The sequence below is a fragment of the Saccoglossus kowalevskii genome, chromosome 16, assembly GCF_978046115.1.
Source record: "Saccoglossus kowalevskii chromosome 16, keSacKowa6.1, whole genome shotgun sequence".
Lineage (NCBI taxonomy): Eukaryota > Metazoa > Hemichordata > Enteropneusta > Harrimaniidae > Saccoglossus > Saccoglossus kowalevskii.
The window spans coordinates 6,787,028-6,807,891 of record NC_140656.1 but is presented as its reverse complement, the minus strand read 5'-3'; the positions used below and the strand labels follow the sequence as shown (position 1 = coordinate 6,807,891).

At 34.6% G+C, this 20,864-nt stretch overlaps 1 protein-coding gene across 1 annotated transcript; it reads left to right on the top strand.

The window, feature by feature from the left end:
* The first annotated feature begins 981 nt into the window (after nucleotides 1-981).
* Nucleotides 982-20,374, top strand: LOC144352786 (galanin receptor type 1-like). Its single transcript, XM_078009649.2, has 3 exons — nucleotides 982-1,894; nucleotides 19,204-19,350; nucleotides 20,268-20,374. Exons 1-3 carry the CDS (start codon nucleotides 982-984, stop codon nucleotides 20,372-20,374), a joined length of 1,167 nt encoding a protein of 388 aa, XP_077865775.2.
* Nucleotides 20,375-20,864: the final 490 nt, after the last annotated feature.

Below are 20,864 nucleotides of genomic sequence, written 5' to 3'. Positions count from 1 at the left end.
TTTCAGATAGATCCCAAGTACAAGGACTCATGTGGGATATGAAGTCTAACCCGATATGAAATGTCTAGGCTGCACTAAACTATTTTTATTTGTTGGAACATATCTCACACATGTGAAAGCATTCAGTGACTCTTGTATGCTCTTACGCACATAATTTGTAATAGAAATAAAACTATGTACTTACTTCTAAATGGAATATCCTGTACAATTCCATTTAATACGGCATGTCTATATCAGTACACGTGTATATGAGCGTTGACTTCACATAGATTGCACTTAATTTTCCTCATACAAATCTCTATATGAAGGTTCTGCCTAATGATTTACTTATTCATAATCTAAATTGAAAGATCGTACACCCCAAAAGCCAATGACCGACATCGTGTTACAGATATGCTTTGTGGTTTGTACTAAGCTGACAGTGAAACTTGGTCATTTCATCTTTGATGTCATGTGATCTGTGTGAAAGTCCTAGAACATTTTATGGTATAAAAGTCCTGATGTAAACAAAGATTCTACTTGAGAAAGCCAGACTGTATTCAGTTACCACATCAGTGTGTGCTCGCGCGCAATTACAATTTGTAACATGCATACAATACAATTTTTCATTTTCTTTCTTCCGGTTTACCGTACAATGTATGTCGGATCTTCCGGTTTACCGTACAATGTATGTCGGATCTTCCGGTTTACCGTACAATGTATGTCGGATCTTCCGGTTTACCGTACAATGTATGTCGGATCTTCCGGTTTACTGTTTAATGCATTTCGGACAATCATTTAGTCAGTGCTCTGAGCGATATAATGAGTATATCTTTTTACGCTTACCTAAAATAAATGTTTTTCGATAAAATACATTTTTAATTGTAAGAAACACAATGAATAATCACTAATATTTTTTTCTTATCTTTTGCTTTCACCAGTACTATTGGACTATCAGGAATATTTAATTTCGAAAGAAGACTAATAACCCACTAAGCAGAGATGAACGCCACGGCGATTGCGCAATCAACGTCCTCCAATTTCATCGTCTCATGGGTGGAAATTTGCAAAATCATTATGTCTATCGTGGGTGTGGTAGGAAACTCACTTGTGTGTTTGATATTCATCAGTGTTAAACGCATGCGCACTATCACAAATTGTTTCATCGTTAGTCTCGCATTCACGGACTTGATTTCATCTATATTGATTCTTCCCTTTCCTGTGCCTATTCCCGTGCCATCTGGAGTTGCAGGAGAACTGTATTGCCGTCTGGTGTTCTCACGTGCATTTCTGTGGATAAGTTTTAAAGCGTCAGTTTTCAACCTCGTGGCTGTAACCGTAGAACGTTATTACGCTATAGTGCATCCTGTCATTCACATAAAAGTTTTCACGAAGAAAACGTGCTTCGTTATGGTCGTAATGGTATGGTTTTGCGCATGTGCAGTGGAGAGCATCGCTTTCTACATATTCGTTTACGACAAGGAAGGCAATGCGTGCGCGATATGGTGGCCGAGTGAGGAATATCGGAAAGCTATCGCAGTACTTTTGTACCTAGCTTCGTTTCTCATTCCAACTATAGTTCTTATTTTCGTGTATGTCAAGATACTGTCCTCACTGAAACACCATGCGATTTTATTACATCAGAACCACGAATCAGAGCACAGTCCATCGCTATCACTTCTTAAAACGAGGGAGAAAATAATTAAGATGCTGTTTCTTGTTGTCGTTACGTTCTTCATTTGCTGGGCTCCTAATCAAACATTATTTCTGGCGTTCAACTTCGGAGCGCCCCTAGATCACTTCGCTGTGTACTACCAGTTCTTTATTCTCTTAGCGTTCTGCAACTCGTGCATGAATCCAATAATATATTCTTTCAAGAATAAACAGTTTCGAGACGGGTTGAAACTCATTTTCGGTAAAAATAGTGGGCAGATACAACCGGAACACATTGCACCATTTCACTTGAGGGTACATACAGTGACGCCACAAGGAAGCAGTGCGCCACACGCTGCATTCAACACATCTGGAAGCAACTCGTTAGTCCCGTAAATATAAGCTCGCATGTATAAATATGAGATATTTGAGTTGAAGACAACAAAGATGGTATTTTACGTCGGACTGGAAAAACACGAATGTCTTTTAAACCGCCCTCAATAATATACAGGTTGGCAATGTCACTTGTTTGCGGTAGGTGGCGCTATTGCAAACACGATTGACGGTTTCCTGTGCCTCCGGTCACACCATGCCTATGTACATAGCGTAATTTCAGGGAGACAACATATAGTAATACCAATATTACATATTTTTTATAATATTAGCGAAAATGAATATGTATTTATTTGAATTTGTATTTATGCAAAATAATTATATATCAAATATAGATAATTAGTTTCTCATAAAAAATTTAAACGTCTCATATTTTTGTGTATTTTAAGTTAGCTTACATTTTCAGTAAACAAAATCGTAGCAACATTTTCAGACTAGTTTGTACATAGTCAAAGGTCAACAAAATATTTATCGTGTTAAATTCAGTGTTTATTTCATGTATTAAACATGCAATTTACAGAAGACATTGTAATACTATATGCTCTTATCATTTTGTAGATTTTTGTTCAGCGCAACTTGTCCTTAACATTGTGGACAATGACGTACATTCTTTTAAAGTCAACACCCATCTATTTAACATATTTAAATATATTGGCGTTGAGCAGATTGTGATACTTCTACGAAGTAAGCTTTTACCAATTTAATATATAATGCGACTGCGCATATTAATATATTGACAGTAGAATTAACACGATGCTTACAGTTAGGGTTCGAGTATTCTACACGTGTCGCTGCATTCTCTTAAAGCGTATAAATACAATTAAATGTTCGTAATCCAGACGACTCAGTAGTATCAACAAGAAAACCAGTCATGCATGATGTCTTTGAAAAGTATTTGTGTGTATTTTCAAAACAAGTGATGGCTGTGCTTACACAGTCATAATTATCTATACTTACTATCATCAATAAAATCTTGATTGTACACAAATGTAATAGATCTAATCTGTTGAAAGCATCGTACAACATTGTTAAAAATGATTGGAAAGTTGGTAGATATGTTTGCAAACTTGACCTGAAGGGTTGTCCTACCGAACACCGCAGTTACAAGTGAGAAAAAGTAAATAAAACGAGTAAAGCGATGCAAATTTGCTGGATTTGTTAAAACAATTGACCAAAGTTGTTGATTTTTTTTTTAAATTAAATTCTAGTATTTCAATTTAATGTGTGTTTTTCGTGACTGCGATGACGAACATTTTGGTTGAAAAGTTGACCTAAGTGTTTGATTTTTGGAATTCCTTTTGGGAAAGTTAGAAAATGCCATGAAATCGTCGAATGATTGCCTGAAGCATGTAGAGATCAGTCATACATCAAACGAAACACACAAGAGCAATCAATATCAATTTTGGAAATATTCTGAAAATTAAATTGCCACCAATGGATTCTAATTCAGAAGTTCCATGTGATTATGTGATCGGCTAGTATTAAATGTTAAATGGTGGTGGTCGTCGCGTAGCGCGTGTTCGAATTCCATATAAACAAACAATGTAAAATAAAATACACGCGTTGTATACGTCGCTATGAGTCCCACACCGAACAGAACGCGGCGCGACGACCACCGCCCTATAAGCATCATGGGGAGTGCAAGTACTTGCATGGGACCACCTGAGTGAATCGCCTATCCAAACTTTTTTTTTTAAATTTTGTCACACACTTTTAAATTACATATTTCATTTTTGATGTTTGTTTTTCGTGACTCTGATGACGAACATTTCTGTAGAAAATCATAAAATTGACTTAAAATAGAACATTTAAAAATTTCAATAAAGTATTCTTGATTTTAGACTGAAATAGTGGTTCAAACTGTTGAAAAACCACGTACAAATTTGTGAAATGCGATTGGAATGTTGATAGCTATATTTGCAAACTTGGCCTAAGTGGTTTTCCCACCAACCCCGCAGTTAAAAGTTAAGAAAAAGTAATCAAAAGTTGAGTGAAAGCCCCAATATGTGTCACCAGACAGTCATACGAACTCAACGTATAATGTTTAGAAACAACGTACACAGTTATGAAAAGTGGTTGAAAAGTTAGTAATTTTAATTGGAAATTTGATCTGAGTGATTGTAGTAAATTGTCGACTGAAAGGCTTATAATAACAGACGGCCATGCGAACTGAACGTATAATGTTAAAAAATATCGTACAAATTTTTAAATTTGTAAAGCTATTGCTATTGTCTGGATTTGTCCGAAAAGTGTTTGTCGTATCGATTTAAAAGTTTGAAAAAAAAATAGTAATATAATGCCACTCTCAAAAATTTACCGCTACGCCAATAGGGTTGGACGTGCGTTCTTGGGAAAAGTAAATATTCTAAAACAAAAATAAAGTGAAAAAATTGTTTTTGTACCGCTATTATAAAATAAAATTAGTTTTATATTTTCAGCTTCCAATTTCACGAATCATTTGGCTTTTAGAAGAAAGATGTGTCTGCTATGTTGATAAAATAATATTCATAGGTGGGGTGCTATCTGATTAAAATAAGATCCTAGTTTTGGCTTTATTGTTTTTGTGATTTTAATTATTTATTTTCATTATACATTTTCTTTTACTTTATTTTAATCTATTTATTCGCTGGCAGTTATATAAGAGTATTAGTAATCGCGAAAGCCTACAAGAATTTGACCCAATGTCCATATAAACCCCGGTCAAATCTCGTATAAGCTACAGCCAATCACAGCAAGCTTTTTATATTGACCGACGGTGTACTTACTAAAGAAAATTAAAAAAGCAATTACAATGTACAAAAAATAACGATCGTGTTGCATGGCGTTGGTTTCATTTTGAAGAAAATCATCTCAATAAAAAGTTGGCCAGGGAAAAGTGGGTATTTTTTCCAATGATGGATATGGATATGAATGTCAATTAATGTGTATACTTCCTGCTGCATCTTCGCCAGTCAAGATTCGTTTATCCAGCCATCGCTTCAATTTTACACCAAATACTGGACATAATTAACAATATAGTAAACAGTCAAATCCCAAACTGGATAGACCCCCAAAGACTTAAATTGTATAACGGTCTACGGCACACGGCTATGTTAAGCGATTATACTGGCCCTGGGTTTATAATAGTTTCCTTGTGTTAAAGGGCGGTAGTCGTCGTTCCACGCATGCGCAAGATATATGTCTAATATAAACAATGATTGTGACTTTGACTGACGCTACCAATCTTGAATATATTTGTTTAGGTGTTTGGAAGGTATCGAAGGATTCCCATTAGAAGAGTGTGTTGCATTGTGGGGAAAATAATGTTTATCAGCACAAATATCGCGCTTTCTTAAAGCTAATTACATTAAAAATGTTTAGGGGGATCTGATGGATTTTTATTCCAAATTTTTTTTCGGGTACACCCCCAAACCAGATGTAGAATGTTTAAATTCCCCCTCTTACATGTTTCGAGTAAATTCACCCCACCACACACAGCTATCTCACAGTCTCACCAAAATTTAATTACGACTTGCCAAAATGGATGACAAATGTTTTGTTCCTATGGCAACAAGATAACAGACTACCCAACACTGATTTTAAGACTTTGACTATAGGCCACATACAGTTCTCTAAATGGTTCTCTAAAAAAAACAAGTCTTGCATGGCACAGTCCCCGTTTGTTATCAAATTTAAGATACATTTAGTTTTGTTTATAGCAAAATAGTTGGAACATAAACATGTCAGAAGTATGGATCCAGAAAATGATGCTTGGTTATGATGATATTTTAACATTAAAATGACTGACATCTTGTACCAGATCATCAAACGAGTACTTCTCCATGTTGAGAAATATTGCTCTGGAACAGCAATAATTAAAACAAAATGGCCACAAGTCTGCCATTTTCAATACATCTATAACAGGATGTGAAACGAATATATAAAATTTGATCATAATCAGTCAAATCATGTCAGAGATACGGCTCTAGAAACACATTCATTAAAGCAAAATGGCCGCCAGTCAGTGACCCATAATGTCTTATGTATGTACCAAGTTTGAACAAAATCCATTCATAAACGACCAAGATCCGGTTCCAGAATGCCAGAAATGCTTGATTTGAATGAGTTTTCAGCACAAACATTGCCGGCATTTGGCCATTTTGAATCAGATAGTCAAACAAATATATTTGTATATCTATGACATGATCTATAATGAATATATAACAGTTGAAGATAATCAGTCAAATTATGGTAGAGATATGGCACTAGGACTGCATTCATTAAAACAAAATGGTCGCCAGTCGGTCAATTTTAATTGAATCTGTAAAAATAAAATGTGGTACATCAAGGTTCCATAATGTTCAACGTATGTACCTAGTTTAAACAAAATCCATCCATAAATGTTTGATTTTGATGATTTTTTAGCACAAAAAAGGTCACCAGATATGGTGTACTGCTTTAATAAAAAAGTATTGTTAGTTTCTGCAGTTTGTTGTTGATACTATTAAACCTTGTTTTAAGTACATGGATAATGATTTTCTTTCTGTCCTCTGATATTAAACAAACTTTCAAGCTCCCTCCCCCTGAACAGTACAGTTTATTTCAAGTCCTCCCTCAGCAACAGAAATTAATTTCAGCCCCCCCCCCTGATCTCTTCAGACCCTCTCCTAAATATTTTAATGGCTTAAGAGGCACAGTCCCATGATCATTTGCGCCCGTTCTGTGCCGCCATTTTGTTCATATTTGGATTGGATCGGGTGAACATGTGAGTATAAAATAGTTAAATTTTCATCTGATGATCAGAATTAGTAATCACTAAGTCATGCTAACCACGGACGACGGTAACTGTGTTTTTACTATTCAACGCCCTCAGCGGCAAGAAGTATCTAGTTTGTGTTTATACCTTCGTCATTAAGGTAGAAGCCTACTCATAAATTAAAATAACCAGAATTTATTCATTTTGCAATAAACTGTTCTCCAAAGCAATATAAAGATATTGACTTTAAAAAAGTTGGGGGTCACCAGCCTCATTTTCAAGTAATTGATGGTTGTATTTTAGTGGAAAGTCGTCATTTTGGCACTATTTTAATGCTTTTACCATAGGTTACTATGGCAGAGATATGCAATATCTCAAAATCTAGCCTGGTGACATAGGCAGAAAAAAATTGTATGTTGTTAATGATAGAGTACTTTTTATTGTTCTGAATTATTCAAAAAAATGGGTTTTAAAAAAATGGCAAAAAAAGAAATTTTTCTTCAACATTGTGTTCTATGGAATTGTCCTAAAAGAAGTAATTTTCAGAAATAATAGGACACGTTTCTCAAAAAGCTTAACTGTAACATACAAAATAATGCTATTTCATTGTACCATGGGACATTAGTCTCATGATTGGACATAATAAACTAATAAACATTGTAATGCGATTTATGACCAATTTTGTCAACATTTATGAGTACCTTAATAAATTGAATTTTTTTAAAGATTTACTGAATATCTCAAGATATTTACTCAAGGAATTTACTCATTGTTATAATAAACAACTACTGGGTGTTGTTTCTCAACAACTCCTGTATACGCGTATTCCAACAGGACCATTCTTATAATTTTCTATTATTCGCCAAATTTTATTTTAATAAATACAAAAAAATAATTAGAATTCACAATACTCTCTTCAATCACCGGTGGTAGTCAAACCTTGTATACAACAAATTAAAACTGCAACAGGAAGTGACATCCATGTAAGTTGTGTGACCCATTTTTTTTATTATTATTATAACTTTTCTCATTTGTGGTGAATCAATTTTCAATTATTCTTCGAAGTGGTTGCTATGCATTGTAAATTCCTTAAAATAAAAAAATAAACGAATAACCATGTTCAGTTTTTTTTTATAGAAAAAAATGCAAGAGGGAGCACTGCAATTCAGCGACGCCACTAAGTGGGGGAGATAACGATTTTGAAAAAATGCTGGGGATGTAGTATAGATTTTTATTTTATTGTTTTATATTATACTCCATAAATGTCTATAATATAATAACTAATACTCCAAATAATATGAGTAATAAGCAAGTCAATTGGCCTATTGGAAAAGGTAATAATGACAACAGTTCATCTTACAAGAACCTAATTCCCTCGAATTTCCTGTGCCCTCCTCCTGCTATTACTGCAATATATCATGATCCCTGGTCATATAAAACTGTCCACAATGTGTGTAGAATATTTCTAAAGTCAACATTTGAATACTTTTTTATTTTTTACATCCTAACCACTATGGAAAAATATAAGCCGGAGTCAGTGGTAGAATAGGAAAGGAAACGATCAATATCGCAAGAAAAAAGAAGGAGAATGAACTCGTGTGGGGAGAAGGATTGAGGGCGCATTTGCAGGGTAGCAGCATCAAAGTGGAGGTGAGTGTGAGAGAAGATGAGTCACCATTACTACCAGAGAATGAAGCTGTGCTGTGTCTCATCCAGGTAAACAGTGTCTAAACCAAAGTATGTGGGGGGAACCCCCTGCACCTGCAAAGCCGGAGAGGACGTTGGGGAAGATTTCCAAATGTCCGTTTCCTGGGTGCAACATATCAGTTTAAGGTGTGGTGATGATTTATCTGAAGTAGGAACTGGTTAAACCATGGAGCGATACGTTTTATTATCATTGTTAAATATATGAGACGTTTAAAAACACTCTTTGTGATATTAAAATGGCAAAGTTTTGTACACAGTGACCAAAATGTAGATAAATGTAGTTATCAACTCGTATAGCTTAAGTTGGTCATTGTGGGCTCAGCATTTGTATTAACGTATATTCAATAACTGCTTTATAAATTGTCATCTTAATTTTTTAAGTAATTTTGTATTTTGGTTGTTTAATATTTTTAAAATTATAATGACAAACAAACATGTAGGTGTATCCTCACAATGAAAATATAGGTGGCACTGTACTTTAACAGACGGAGCCGATTATCTCGTAATACATTCTAAACTGTTTACTATAGTCGTATCTTATTCACATGAAGAAACAGGTAAACTTTGATTGCTCCAATTTTAGATAATATTTTGAGTCGGACATCACACATTGCTAAAACATACCTACAAAAACCTGTTTAATGATACAACACGTCATTGGCCTTCACAGTTGGTATCAAAGGAGCAAAAACATGACCTTAATGGAATTATGACGTTACGGCGTGTGTGGGCGACGGAAGTATTATGCGAGGATTGTGAAAGGACAATGATTGTGGTTTCGTATGCAACAAATTTTCTGAACGTGATTTACAATATTTAGCTGATTTAAACGTGATTTGGAGGCATTTTTTGGCAAAATAACGAATTCCTTGGTATCCTAAAAATATAAACGCAGTGAAGTGTCAAACCAAAGCTTATGTAAAGCTTTTCAATTGCCTGTAATTATGCATGGAATTATCGTGATTTACATAATTACAATATGATTGATTATATTTGCTGTTATAGCTAAATTTATTGGTGTATGTAGTTATGTAGTTTAACCTGAATTTGAATATATCTCATGGTCTCATTATATTATAGTTTTTAATATGACGGTCATGATGACAGGAGGTTTTGTCAGGAGAAACTTTGTACAGATACCGTGACAAACGTCACAGAATTTGAAAGTGTAAATATATTCAGAGTTCAGAGCTGGTACGAGGGTCGTTCAATAAGTAATGCCCCTGACCCACTTCCAGTTGTCTGATCTAGATGAAATTTTGCATGTGTAATAAGTTACATCTCTATGGGTCATGTTGCGAAAACAGCCCTAAACTAATTGTGGTTTCTGCATTTGCAGGGTAGTAGCATCAATGTGGTGGTGACCTTGCACCCTCTGACTTTCATCTCTTCCCAGTCAAGAAGTTGTTTTTGAAAGGAAAGCGTTTCCGAGATGGTGCAGCCTTGATTACTGAAGTTTCGACGTGGTTGTAGTTCAACCTGGGGTGTTCTACAAAAACGGTGTGCGGTGCTGCATCAAACGATGAGAGAAATTCATAACTCTGGTTGGTTCCTATGTAGAGAAAGACTAATAACTGTGCCAAGTTTCATTAATGTCCTGATATGGGAAATGGGTCAGGGGTATTACTTATTGAACGCCCCTCGTAACTGTCACATTCCGACTAAAGCGTAGGACGAATGAAAGTGTAATGGCGAGAAAGGATCCGTAAACGATGGCTTTGTTTTTATTTTACACTGCTAGATTCCCAGAACATAAGCCAAACCGTTGCGAGTGATCGGGTCATTTTATGACATCAGATCCACATTGACGACAAAACCTATCACCTTGCCTAGAAGGTGTGTGTGAAAGAGACTGTCGTAGTCCATTCGTTGTAAGTGGATTTCCGTTGTAACAGAGTTTTTACTCGTATATTATAGATTACAACCCTTACACCTTAGATATTTGTTCAATTTTGATGCCATTAAGCATTTCAATCCGTGTGTCTGGCGCCCGTAAATAATAAAAGTCGTGTATGCCACCATATAACCAACATAATTGCAGAATCTATAAATTTCAAGTTCGGATTCTCAAATTCAGATCTGATGACAAAGGAAAGCGATGCCATTTTAGCTGCACGTATGGTTATTTCGTAATTTAAAAAATAAAATTCGATTAAAAGAAAATTATTGTATCGAAACGTAAATTATTAGGATTTTCATTAATGAAAAACGTGTGACGTATGTACGAACTTATATTATTCCCCGGAACAGACATATACCACAATACATCGCGTCTTATGAGTATTAAACAAAATATACGTCATCCGACGTCAGTAAATCACTCACATCTCTAGTCACAGGGCCATTGTGCTGCGTATATTTAAGTAGAATAGTAACATGGCGTAAAAATCCAATCAAACTAATATATCTTTCAGCAATCTAACATGAGTCATGTATCTTGTTACTGCTTAGTCCTACAGATGAATATGAACTGAATAAATACATTGTTAAATGTCAAGAAGTAGAAAACAGTTGTATGTATATATATGACGTAGTATTACATTTACTTAAGAAAATCACATTAAATATTTATACAAAGCGTTATTGCTGCATGCTTTGTTTTGAACTGAACGCAGTGTTTTGTCCGTCAAATATTGCAAATAATCAGTCAAACGCGTAACGCCAATAAATGGTTAGTGACAGCAATGGTGATTGTCTTAATATAATATAGTATGGTATGTAATCTGATAGCACACGTGACTTACCAAGTCGTACATTTTATAATTAGCAGGTGTAATGCGACACGTCAGATATTGTAAGCATAACAACATGCAAATATAACAAAGTATAATAAATCATAATCAACTTTATTTTTCCACGTTTCGTTTAAAAAAACAATAGTAAATATATATGTTTTTGTTCATATTGTATTTTTAAATTAAATTGTAATTGTATCTGCTTATTTTCAACTATATTTAATATTGTTTGGTCCTGTTAATTTGTACATGTTTGTATTCCCAGTAAATGAACAAATCGTTAAATAAGAGTACCTGTCATAAAATAACAATTACAACTCACCAATCGAACATTTCATGAATGTTTGTGCTGCATATTATGAGGTTATGACAAGGTTACCTAAAAGTATGCCCGAAGACAGTACAGCGGAAGTATCGACCGACGCACTTGCTGCCTGAGTGCATACTTTGAGGTATCTTCGTAATAACCTTATTATTATACATCTTTTCCTTCCACGGATACCATCATGGAAATACCGAAATCCAAAATGTTTCGAACTTCTGTGTGGAGTCCGGTCAAACCCCAATGGCAGCCATGTTTTTTTTTTTTATTAGAGGACGCTTACGCGCTAGATAATTCCCTATTTGGAATTCGCATTTCCTTCTATGATAGGACGAAAATACCCCACGCTGCACGTTACAACTTATGGCGTTACGGTGACAGATGTATAATAATAGTGTTTTCTCTATGACAAACTGGGTTATTTGTGTGCTCATATGTATATTTATAATTTCAGAGACACATCAATAACATGTTCACTATTTTTTGAGAAAATGCATTTAATGGTTAATCCGTCCATGAGAAATACACAATCAAACATAATAAAAACTAACACGTCATTTGAAACTACTTGAGCCATTTCAGCTTAGCCTGAGATCTAATTCATTCATTCACACATATTTTGATAGTCGTATTAACACATGAATTAATCAACGTCTTAATTGAGAAGTCACGTGCAGCTATTTCCATCTCATGGTAGATTTTCCTGTCCGCTTTTCAGTTCCTTCTCAAAATAGTAGCTGGGAAAACGTAATTCCAATAGCTCCAATGTAAAGTTAAAAATCTAAAAAGAAATGCTTGATGAACCTTTCATAGCATACCAATGCAACTACGAAAAATAACGTTTAGTTTGCATGGAAAGGATGGAAACTTCCAACTTGTACATTTTAAGTCAAAAGGTGCTTTATTTATTTCTCCACAATTGTGCATATGACGAGAATGTTTTAAATCGCAACAGGGTACAACTAAATAATTTACTCCGCTAGAATAATGCTTTGCTGCGATCTATTGAAAGTAAGCCTCAAAGACCTGATCAATGCTTTGAATTATTTCTATAGTATCTGATACTTGTACTTGATACCTGGGGTCGAGGTATGTGTTGCTTATTTTATTTTATTCTATATTTATCAAACGCAATTTTTAAACCCCAAATCATGAAAACCATTACGTCCTAGGTGTTAAATGGGGAACCAGTTACTAATCAATTCCGACGTACATACTTTTCATATTTTACATATTAATTAGGTTTTTTGGAACACATATGTTATATTGTTTCTTTCGAAAAATAGTAATCAACTAATGCAAGTCGGTCTCATTAACTCAAATGTGTATCATGCATATTTATCACGTAGTAGAATGTCACAAAGTATAGAAGACAATAGACCGATATCCCTCTGGGCCAAGTGAAAAATATTAACTGCCTTTCTCATTAATAGATGATTTGCGTCATCCAGAGTTATAACTATAATGGGTTTATAGCTTTTAGCATTAGTGACCATGTGATCGATTGTTCAGACTATATATCGTACTCGTTTGAGTAGGTTACTTGGAATTGACTGCCAATTGTGAGGACAAGATACAGTAAAAGTCCCAGCGTTTATGACAACATATGAGAAAAGGTACTGTACTGTCATCTTTGTATCTTTGCATTCAGATTTACGGGTGAGCTGTGCCGTTTCTAACATCTTATATCTGATCGAAATTGGATAGTTCAATATCAAAATATGTAGAGACTATTTCTAGGAGAGGTATTTCAAATTTTCAAATGAAACGGACTAGGGGCGTTGAAGGTATTTCAAATTGAATTTCTTTAAGGATATTTGCCAATTTACATAATGTTTTTAACAGAAATGTCATATACTATTTTGAAACGGCCTTAACACATATTAAAAGTAGTATTTTCACAATCTGGTAAAAATGAGTATAATATATATATATGTGCGTGTAATATATAATATATGCATATATTCTCATATGCGTATTTCACTGCTTAATAACATTAACATTCCAAAAAATATTGTTTTCAACATTTTAATAAACGCTTAAGAAACGTTTTACATACTCACGGAAAATAGTATCAAACTTGTATCGTTTCAAAGTATTAAACTATAATATGTTTGTAGTGGGACGCTGGGTGCATTGCTTTAGGCTTGGCGTTTTTGCCGTTGTCGGGAAGACAAAGTCGTGTACTTTTTTTTTCTGTATTGTATTTCACACCATCTCATGTCCTCGTAATACCCCAACACTAGGACCGATTTCCGCTGAATGATAAATATCAATTGTGTCACATAGTAAGAACATCAACGATTAGTGTGGTGGGTTCTACTGGCGAACCTATATGCAGAGCAAGTTACTTTACGGGATTCGCCGGAGAAACAACCAACACGAGTGATACCAACTCTAGGAATGACTACATACCACCGATAACATACAATCTAATACTGCCTACCCAAAATACATACTCCAATGAAAACATATCAGCAGGATCAGTCGTGTCCTTATATACATTCTGGTAACGTACAGGTTTTATAACTTTCCCATTGATCCCCACACCGTGATAGTGTTAAAAAGGCATATGTTATGTTTCAAACAAAAGTTAAAATAGAAATTACAACTAAAATAACTCGACAAATCTAGGGTCAAATTGCGTAGTTACAGGCCCGTAGCCAGCACTTTTGAATAGGGGTTCGAAAACAACAATTATATTTTTGATGTGAAATGTGTGAATTTTATAATATTCAAAAAGTGTATTTGAGCTCTTTTACAGACATTTTCATATTATCGGCTTTAAATTCAATTGATTTATTTTGTGTTACGTTGGTAAGATATTTCACATAACATCTTTGAATTATTTTACCATTTTAGAGAAAGGGTCCTGAGCCATTCTCCACCTCCAGACATACGCATCCACACCATTGATCCACTACGGCAAAATGTTGTACACAAAAAAGACAAGACTGTACTTATCTTAGCATTATTGACTTAGTAATTTAAGGTAGAAGGCTACTTACGAGTTTTTTCGCTCTTCGCAGATGTTAGCGCACATAAAAGTGACACGATTTTACGTCGAAATCTGTCTACAATTATTCATTTTAGTAATAGTCAATTTTGTATTATGTAATTTTATTTCTGTACAGGGCCTCAGCCTATCGTACAAAATGTAAGGAGTAGAAAAGTGCACAGCACGTTTTAAACACAATACAACATCCATGTAAACATATGGTACTAAGTTAAGCTGAATTCATATTCGTCTCGTCGCTTGAAAACTTTTAAAAGATATAGAGCTATTTGATATATGGTGTGGCAGTTTGCGTAGCGACGAAGTAAGCCCAGACTGTCAGTATTTGCATAATTGCATAGGATTATTAGATCATTATAAAATGGACATATAAAAACAAAGTGAAATGTATTGTTGTGTGTCTGCCTAACTCAACATTATGTTTATGGCCAAAAACAGCAAATACTCGGCAGTATATATTTTAGTCTATAATTGCTTACCAATAAATCTCCCAGTTTATAATACTACTTTGATTTTTCCAAAGGTACACAGCCTGGATGATTGTGAAATTCTCCAACTTGTTTTTCAAACCAGACAATGCCGAAACCATATTTGAACAGGAGATTTTTATGTGGGTTTCCCAAGCAAGTCTGCCGGTCTTGTCTAATCGTTTAAGCATGATATAACATGTTTTGGGGTTTCAGTAATTTTAACCATTATGAGATACAACGCTTGAAATAACCACAGCACAATAGCAGCCTTCCACATTCGTCTAACATCGCTACATTGTTTGTACAACTATTAATGCTTAGTATCGGGTAGATATCTGCAAAGTGTTATCTGTACCTTCTCGATTTCCGAATTTACGTACCCCCATATCGCTACCATAAGAAATAGTTGGCACAATGATTGCATCAAACAAATTAAATGCACTAACCAATGGCATACTACCAAGTTTTTTACAGTATGTAAATATATTTGGTTCACTGTAAATCTGTTTTTTAGAGGGCGGTAAAATAATATGCATACAGTGGCAGTTTAGCAGCGGTCTCATTAGACTTCAATGACTACAACTCCTTTTATGAACCCACTAAAAATATAGTAAATTTTCTGAGACATAAAAAAAACGTGTAAAAAATATGTTTGCAATTTATGATTCATCACATAGTTTCAGTGCTGAAGCAACACTGTGGGGTAAATTGTTGGCTGCAAGAAGCTCTTCGGCCTATACAACTCGTGATGATAAATCTTCGGCATTTTTTTAATGATATGTCCAACCCGTAGCTGTACACCATTGTTCAAAAACAGAGACTACACGTACTAATACAATAAGTTAACTAAATTTGGCTGATACACTTGGAACAAAACAGTGATATATGCCGTCATTAACGTGAAGAATGCAAAACTAATGAACCAAACTAGGAAAGTACAGTGTGGTGTTGTCGTGTCAATCCCGTTCGATCCCCACACTTTACTAACTGAGCGAAAATTAGCACAAGACAAACTGCCTATTCAGGACCACCACATCATTCAGAGAGAGACTACCATTACATTATTGTTTCAATGTTGTTTTAATATTTAACATCAGGTGCTTGAACGCGATCTTCATTACACCATCGCGGAAAAACCGAATAAAAGCCTGCCTATTTATAACAACCTGTTTTGGTTGGCTGCTGTTGAGCCGAGACGGCATAACTTCACGATTGACATTTAAAGCTCGTTGCGACCTAAATGCATCTTACTATGCATTACTCATTACGGAGTCAAGCGATTTAAACAATGATAATTATTTTAATTAATGCTGTTTGTTTTGTTATGTTTTAATCTACGATCATAAATCTATTAACTTCCAAAATTTAGGGGGTTCGACAAATCCGGCTAAATAAATAATCGATGAAAATAAAAAAATAAAAAATGTGCAAATGAAAGCGTTACATAACTATTTAAAGTTGGCTTGAAATTAATTCCTGTGAAAAACTATACATTCATGTCATAGAATATAAATGCAATTATATTACACAATAAAACACGTACATTCCACCCTATTACTCAACCTAATAGTTTAATATTGATGCGTTGGTAAAAGCCATGTTAATTATTACATACAGATTTACTCATATATCTTGCATGCAAATTGAAACTAACACAGGAAGTATGGTGTTTGTCATTTGGTTTTAGTAATTCATCTCGTTACTTCAGATTATTATCTACTTTCGTTTGTGGGTGTACGTGGGTGTGTGTGCATCATGTTGCTGTCGGTGTTCTCGTGGCATTTTATATATAATTTGTCTGCCTGTTGAACGCAAGTAGAATACAAGTTCATTATTATATTAAATATTTATATTGTGTGCAATACCATTAGTTTTTCTCAATGGCACTGTGTTATTATTGTTTCTAAAATATGTTAATGTAATTTCTGAATGTCAGTCGATTTATCTTTTGTTTGTATTGCTTGACGGTCAACTCCGACAGATAAAATCTCTATAAACCTCCTGGAAACGTAGTATTTACCACAAATTCTCCCTTCAATTTTCATTAATTTATGCATTCCATACACAAATGTAAAATGAATTTTAAGACATTGAAAAAGGTTTGTATCTGTCCTAGTCAGTTGATATTGCTTGCTGACAATACGCCCAGGAACCAGATCAAAAGTAAACCAGACAATTTAAAAAAGTGTTACATCAATGGCATTGATATGTGTCGAGAGACTCAGATTGTGGGCGAGGTAAAGGCCCGATAAAACTCTGGACAGAGCAGTGCAAGAGAGTGAGTAGTTAGAAATAATTGGAGACTACTTATTACAAAGCACAACACAAGAATATATGATTGTGCAAATATATTCCAATATCGCAATATTCCATTCCATCCGCATTCGAATCAATCTAGGCAGTTGAATGACGTCAATAATAAATTGGTATTGAGCCAGATTGAACTGTACAAATGTGACGCTATCACAATGTAGTATTCAGTCAGTATGTGCCATACCACTCCTAGCAATTATACAAATTAATGCTACTTTCTCTAACACGATTATGTCGATGAAGACACAGGATAGAACAATGATGTGATATTATTGTGTACATTCAGCTAGATTTAGGGGTTCGTACATCACTATGAAAGGTTTGCAATCCGGATGTCACAAGATTCATAGCTCTGTAAAGCCGTTGTAATGTTGTGTTTTCATGGAATACAGCGTACATGTAGTAGATATACACAAAACACGGGATCATTGATGAGATGGAGTAAAAAGACGGGAACACTGGGACAAGATATGTTAAAAAATCTACGCATAAATATATGTCCACAAAACACATTTCATGTACCATATCTCTTTATCTTTTTTATTTAAGAACATGTTATTATGCAACATGCAATATTGCGTACTTGATTGATTGGTCAAATATGTGACATTGCAAGGGCAAATTTCATTTTTTTCACAATTTCCCGATAAAAACTGAATGAACATATATAAAGTATTGGAACTCTAAACTAAAAAACTATTAGTATCTTTAATCAGTGTTCAATTGCCTATCGTACATCATTATACACTTTTTGAAATTTATCAAATCTAAGAGTAAATGATTATTGGAGAACGGCAGAACAACATTTATTGTCTATTTATCGCTTATCGAAGCTACCAGTTCTTTTCCGGTGCTATTTTTAAATTTGCCGGCTTTCTGTATGTTCATTCAAATTCAATGTAGATTAAGCTATGATGTGTTTTTGGGTATCATGCTGCCCATGCGACAGAGCTGTCACGATCAGTAAAATACGTAGGTAAATAAAACGGTATTTAAGGTATCTCTATTTGTTTCTTTTTGTAGCGTTTCACAGAGGGCGTTATTTAACTTCAATAGATTGAAACGTGATATATAAAGATAAGAAGAAAGTTCCAATGTTTTGCGAAGCATGGTGAATATCACTAATCCGAAGAAAATAATTGTATATTTCACATCTGGACCAATCACGTGGATCGACATTTGTCTTGTTATAATTGGCATCACAGGGCTTGTCGGAAACAGTTTGGTCTGTATCGTTTTTTTGTCAATAAAGAAACTGCGAACAACGACAAATTATTTCATCGTTAGTTTGTCTGTTGCCGACTTGATTTCATCGCTGCTTTTTCTAGTCCGTACCATTAAGATTTCAATTCCAGGCGGAGTTGCTGGTGAGCTGTACTGTAGACTGTTCTACTCTGGGGCTCTTACTTGGATTTGCGTTAAAGCATCTGTTTTTAACTTGGTTGCAGTTACTATTGAACGTCTATGTGCCATTGTGTATGCCATAAAGCACAAGGTATATTTCACAAAATCAAGAGCAATTGTACTTTTAACATTTGTTTGGATTTGTGCATTTGTCTTGGAAAGTTTTCTGTTTTATATGTACGCATATAAAAATGGACAGTGCATTTCCGGCTGGCCAAGTGACGCATTCAGAAAGTTTGTTTCAGTTGTAAATTTGACGGTGTCGTATATTATACCTTTGTTTGTCATACTAGTGGCATATACGAAGGTATTGATTTATCTGAAAACACATGCAAAATCTATTTCCAGGGACAACCAATCGAATACAAACACTGCGTACACACTGCTGAGAACTCGCCGAAAATTGGTGAAGCTACTACTATTTGTGTGTGTAATTTTCAATATATGTTGGATGCCTATACACTTTGTATTTTTAGCTTATAACTTTGATGCACCGTTGGACTATGATGCAAACTATTTTCAGTTTTGTATTTTACTTGGCTATGCTAACTCTTGCGTGAACCCGTTTATTTACGCATTTAAGAGTGATCACTTTAGAAGAGGAATTCTGTTCATATTTTGCGGTAAGAAAACAAGGGGGAATTCGATTACAAATGTACCGACAGGGATCGCATGGCCAGCAAGTAGTATCAATCCTCAATTACGAACTGGTAGGACCCCTCTACAGGAAAATTGTGTCACACAGACTGTTGGTATATCAACAATTTCATCCTGAGTCCATACCCATGTACTGGTGTTACATATATTATTATACATTGTGCTTATTAATTCATTTTCATTTTCCTGAATTTATATTCTGATACATTTAAAAATTTCTATTCTCGTGATATTAAACTATATAATAATTGAGACGGTTTAGATACGATTAGGAAACTATAATGTTAATTCTCGATGTGGTTACCGCCCTCTAGTGACAAATTTGAACACTTATGTCTTGTGATGAGAGGAAAGTCGGACAAAAAACAATGGTTTCGCTTTCTTGGTGTTGACATTTCGCATTGGAAATAGTTCACCTTTTGATTTTCGAGTTTCGCCATTTATTGATTCTTTGTTGTGTTTGAGTATTTGTATTGTCAGTAATATTTACCTTGTCTATGTATTTGATACTTTCACTCAATACTAATTCGGTATTTGCATGTGACTCGCTATTATGTGTTCATGCCCTGTATTGCCACTCGATGGTACAGACGTGTAGGAAGTTCATCTTTCATTGTGGTCATCTCTCTTTGAGTATTTATTTTCCTAAATCTTCACTAGTAGCCAATGAGGTAAATATAACTTTAGAGGGTATCCATCGCAGCAATATTATTTTGGTTATTTGAGTCAAGATTTACTTGTCATTGAAAAATGCACGTGTTTGAGCACGTCGTACAACTAGCCATGTGTTGCTGATATGTATTGTATATCATTATTCTGAAATGAATTGTGTTGTTACAGTTATTGGATATTATTCATATTTGTATTTGTCTGTATTTTTCAGTTTTTACAGATCTTAAGATTGTGAATACGATGTTCATAAATGTGCTTGGTTTCACACTACAGATGGTTTGCTGCAGTTTGTATAGCAGACCGGAATTATCGTTATGAATAAATCACAGCTCAAGTATATGAAATTCTTGTAGACTTGTCACTTGTGAAGTAAACCCCTTGGTGACACATCTGACTAATGTTTAAACCCACGCATGGACACAATCAATATTATTTGGTATTATTATATCACTTTTGAATGTTACTGTATTCGAACTTGTAACACTCAGTTTCAGATGTCGAACACTTCCTAGTGCAAATTACACTGTTATTAACACCTAGAACTTAAGTGTTACCTCCGTTTTGTGTCGCTAACCTCATTGCTATTATATGTCATTGCCCATTCATCAACAAATAAATTTGAATTTGTATGACCTTGTACTGAAAGGGTACCAAATTGCGCATGTGATGAACAATTGAATAATGTTGACCGTATTTTAGTCTGAATGTTAAAGGTCAACGTTACAGTTTTATTTGTTCATATACGTGGTGCCATGTTTACCTTATATATCACGTTTATAGAATTTAATACAAATTACGATTTCTTACA

Excerpts from the sequence above, each read along its gene's own strand:
- LOC144352786 (XM_078009649.2), top strand. The coding sequence starts at position 982 with ATGAACGCCACGGCGATTGCGCAATCAACGTCCTCCAATTTCATCGTC. Across the intron at positions 1,895-19,203 it reads CGGGTTGAAACTCATTTTCG|CTTATAACTTTGATGCACCG; the intron begins GTAAAAATAGTG and ends TTGTATTTTTAG. Across the intron at positions 19,351-20,267 it reads AATTCTGTTCATATTTTGCG|TTTTTACAGATCTTAAGATT; the intron begins GTAAGAAAACAA and ends TGTATTTTTCAG.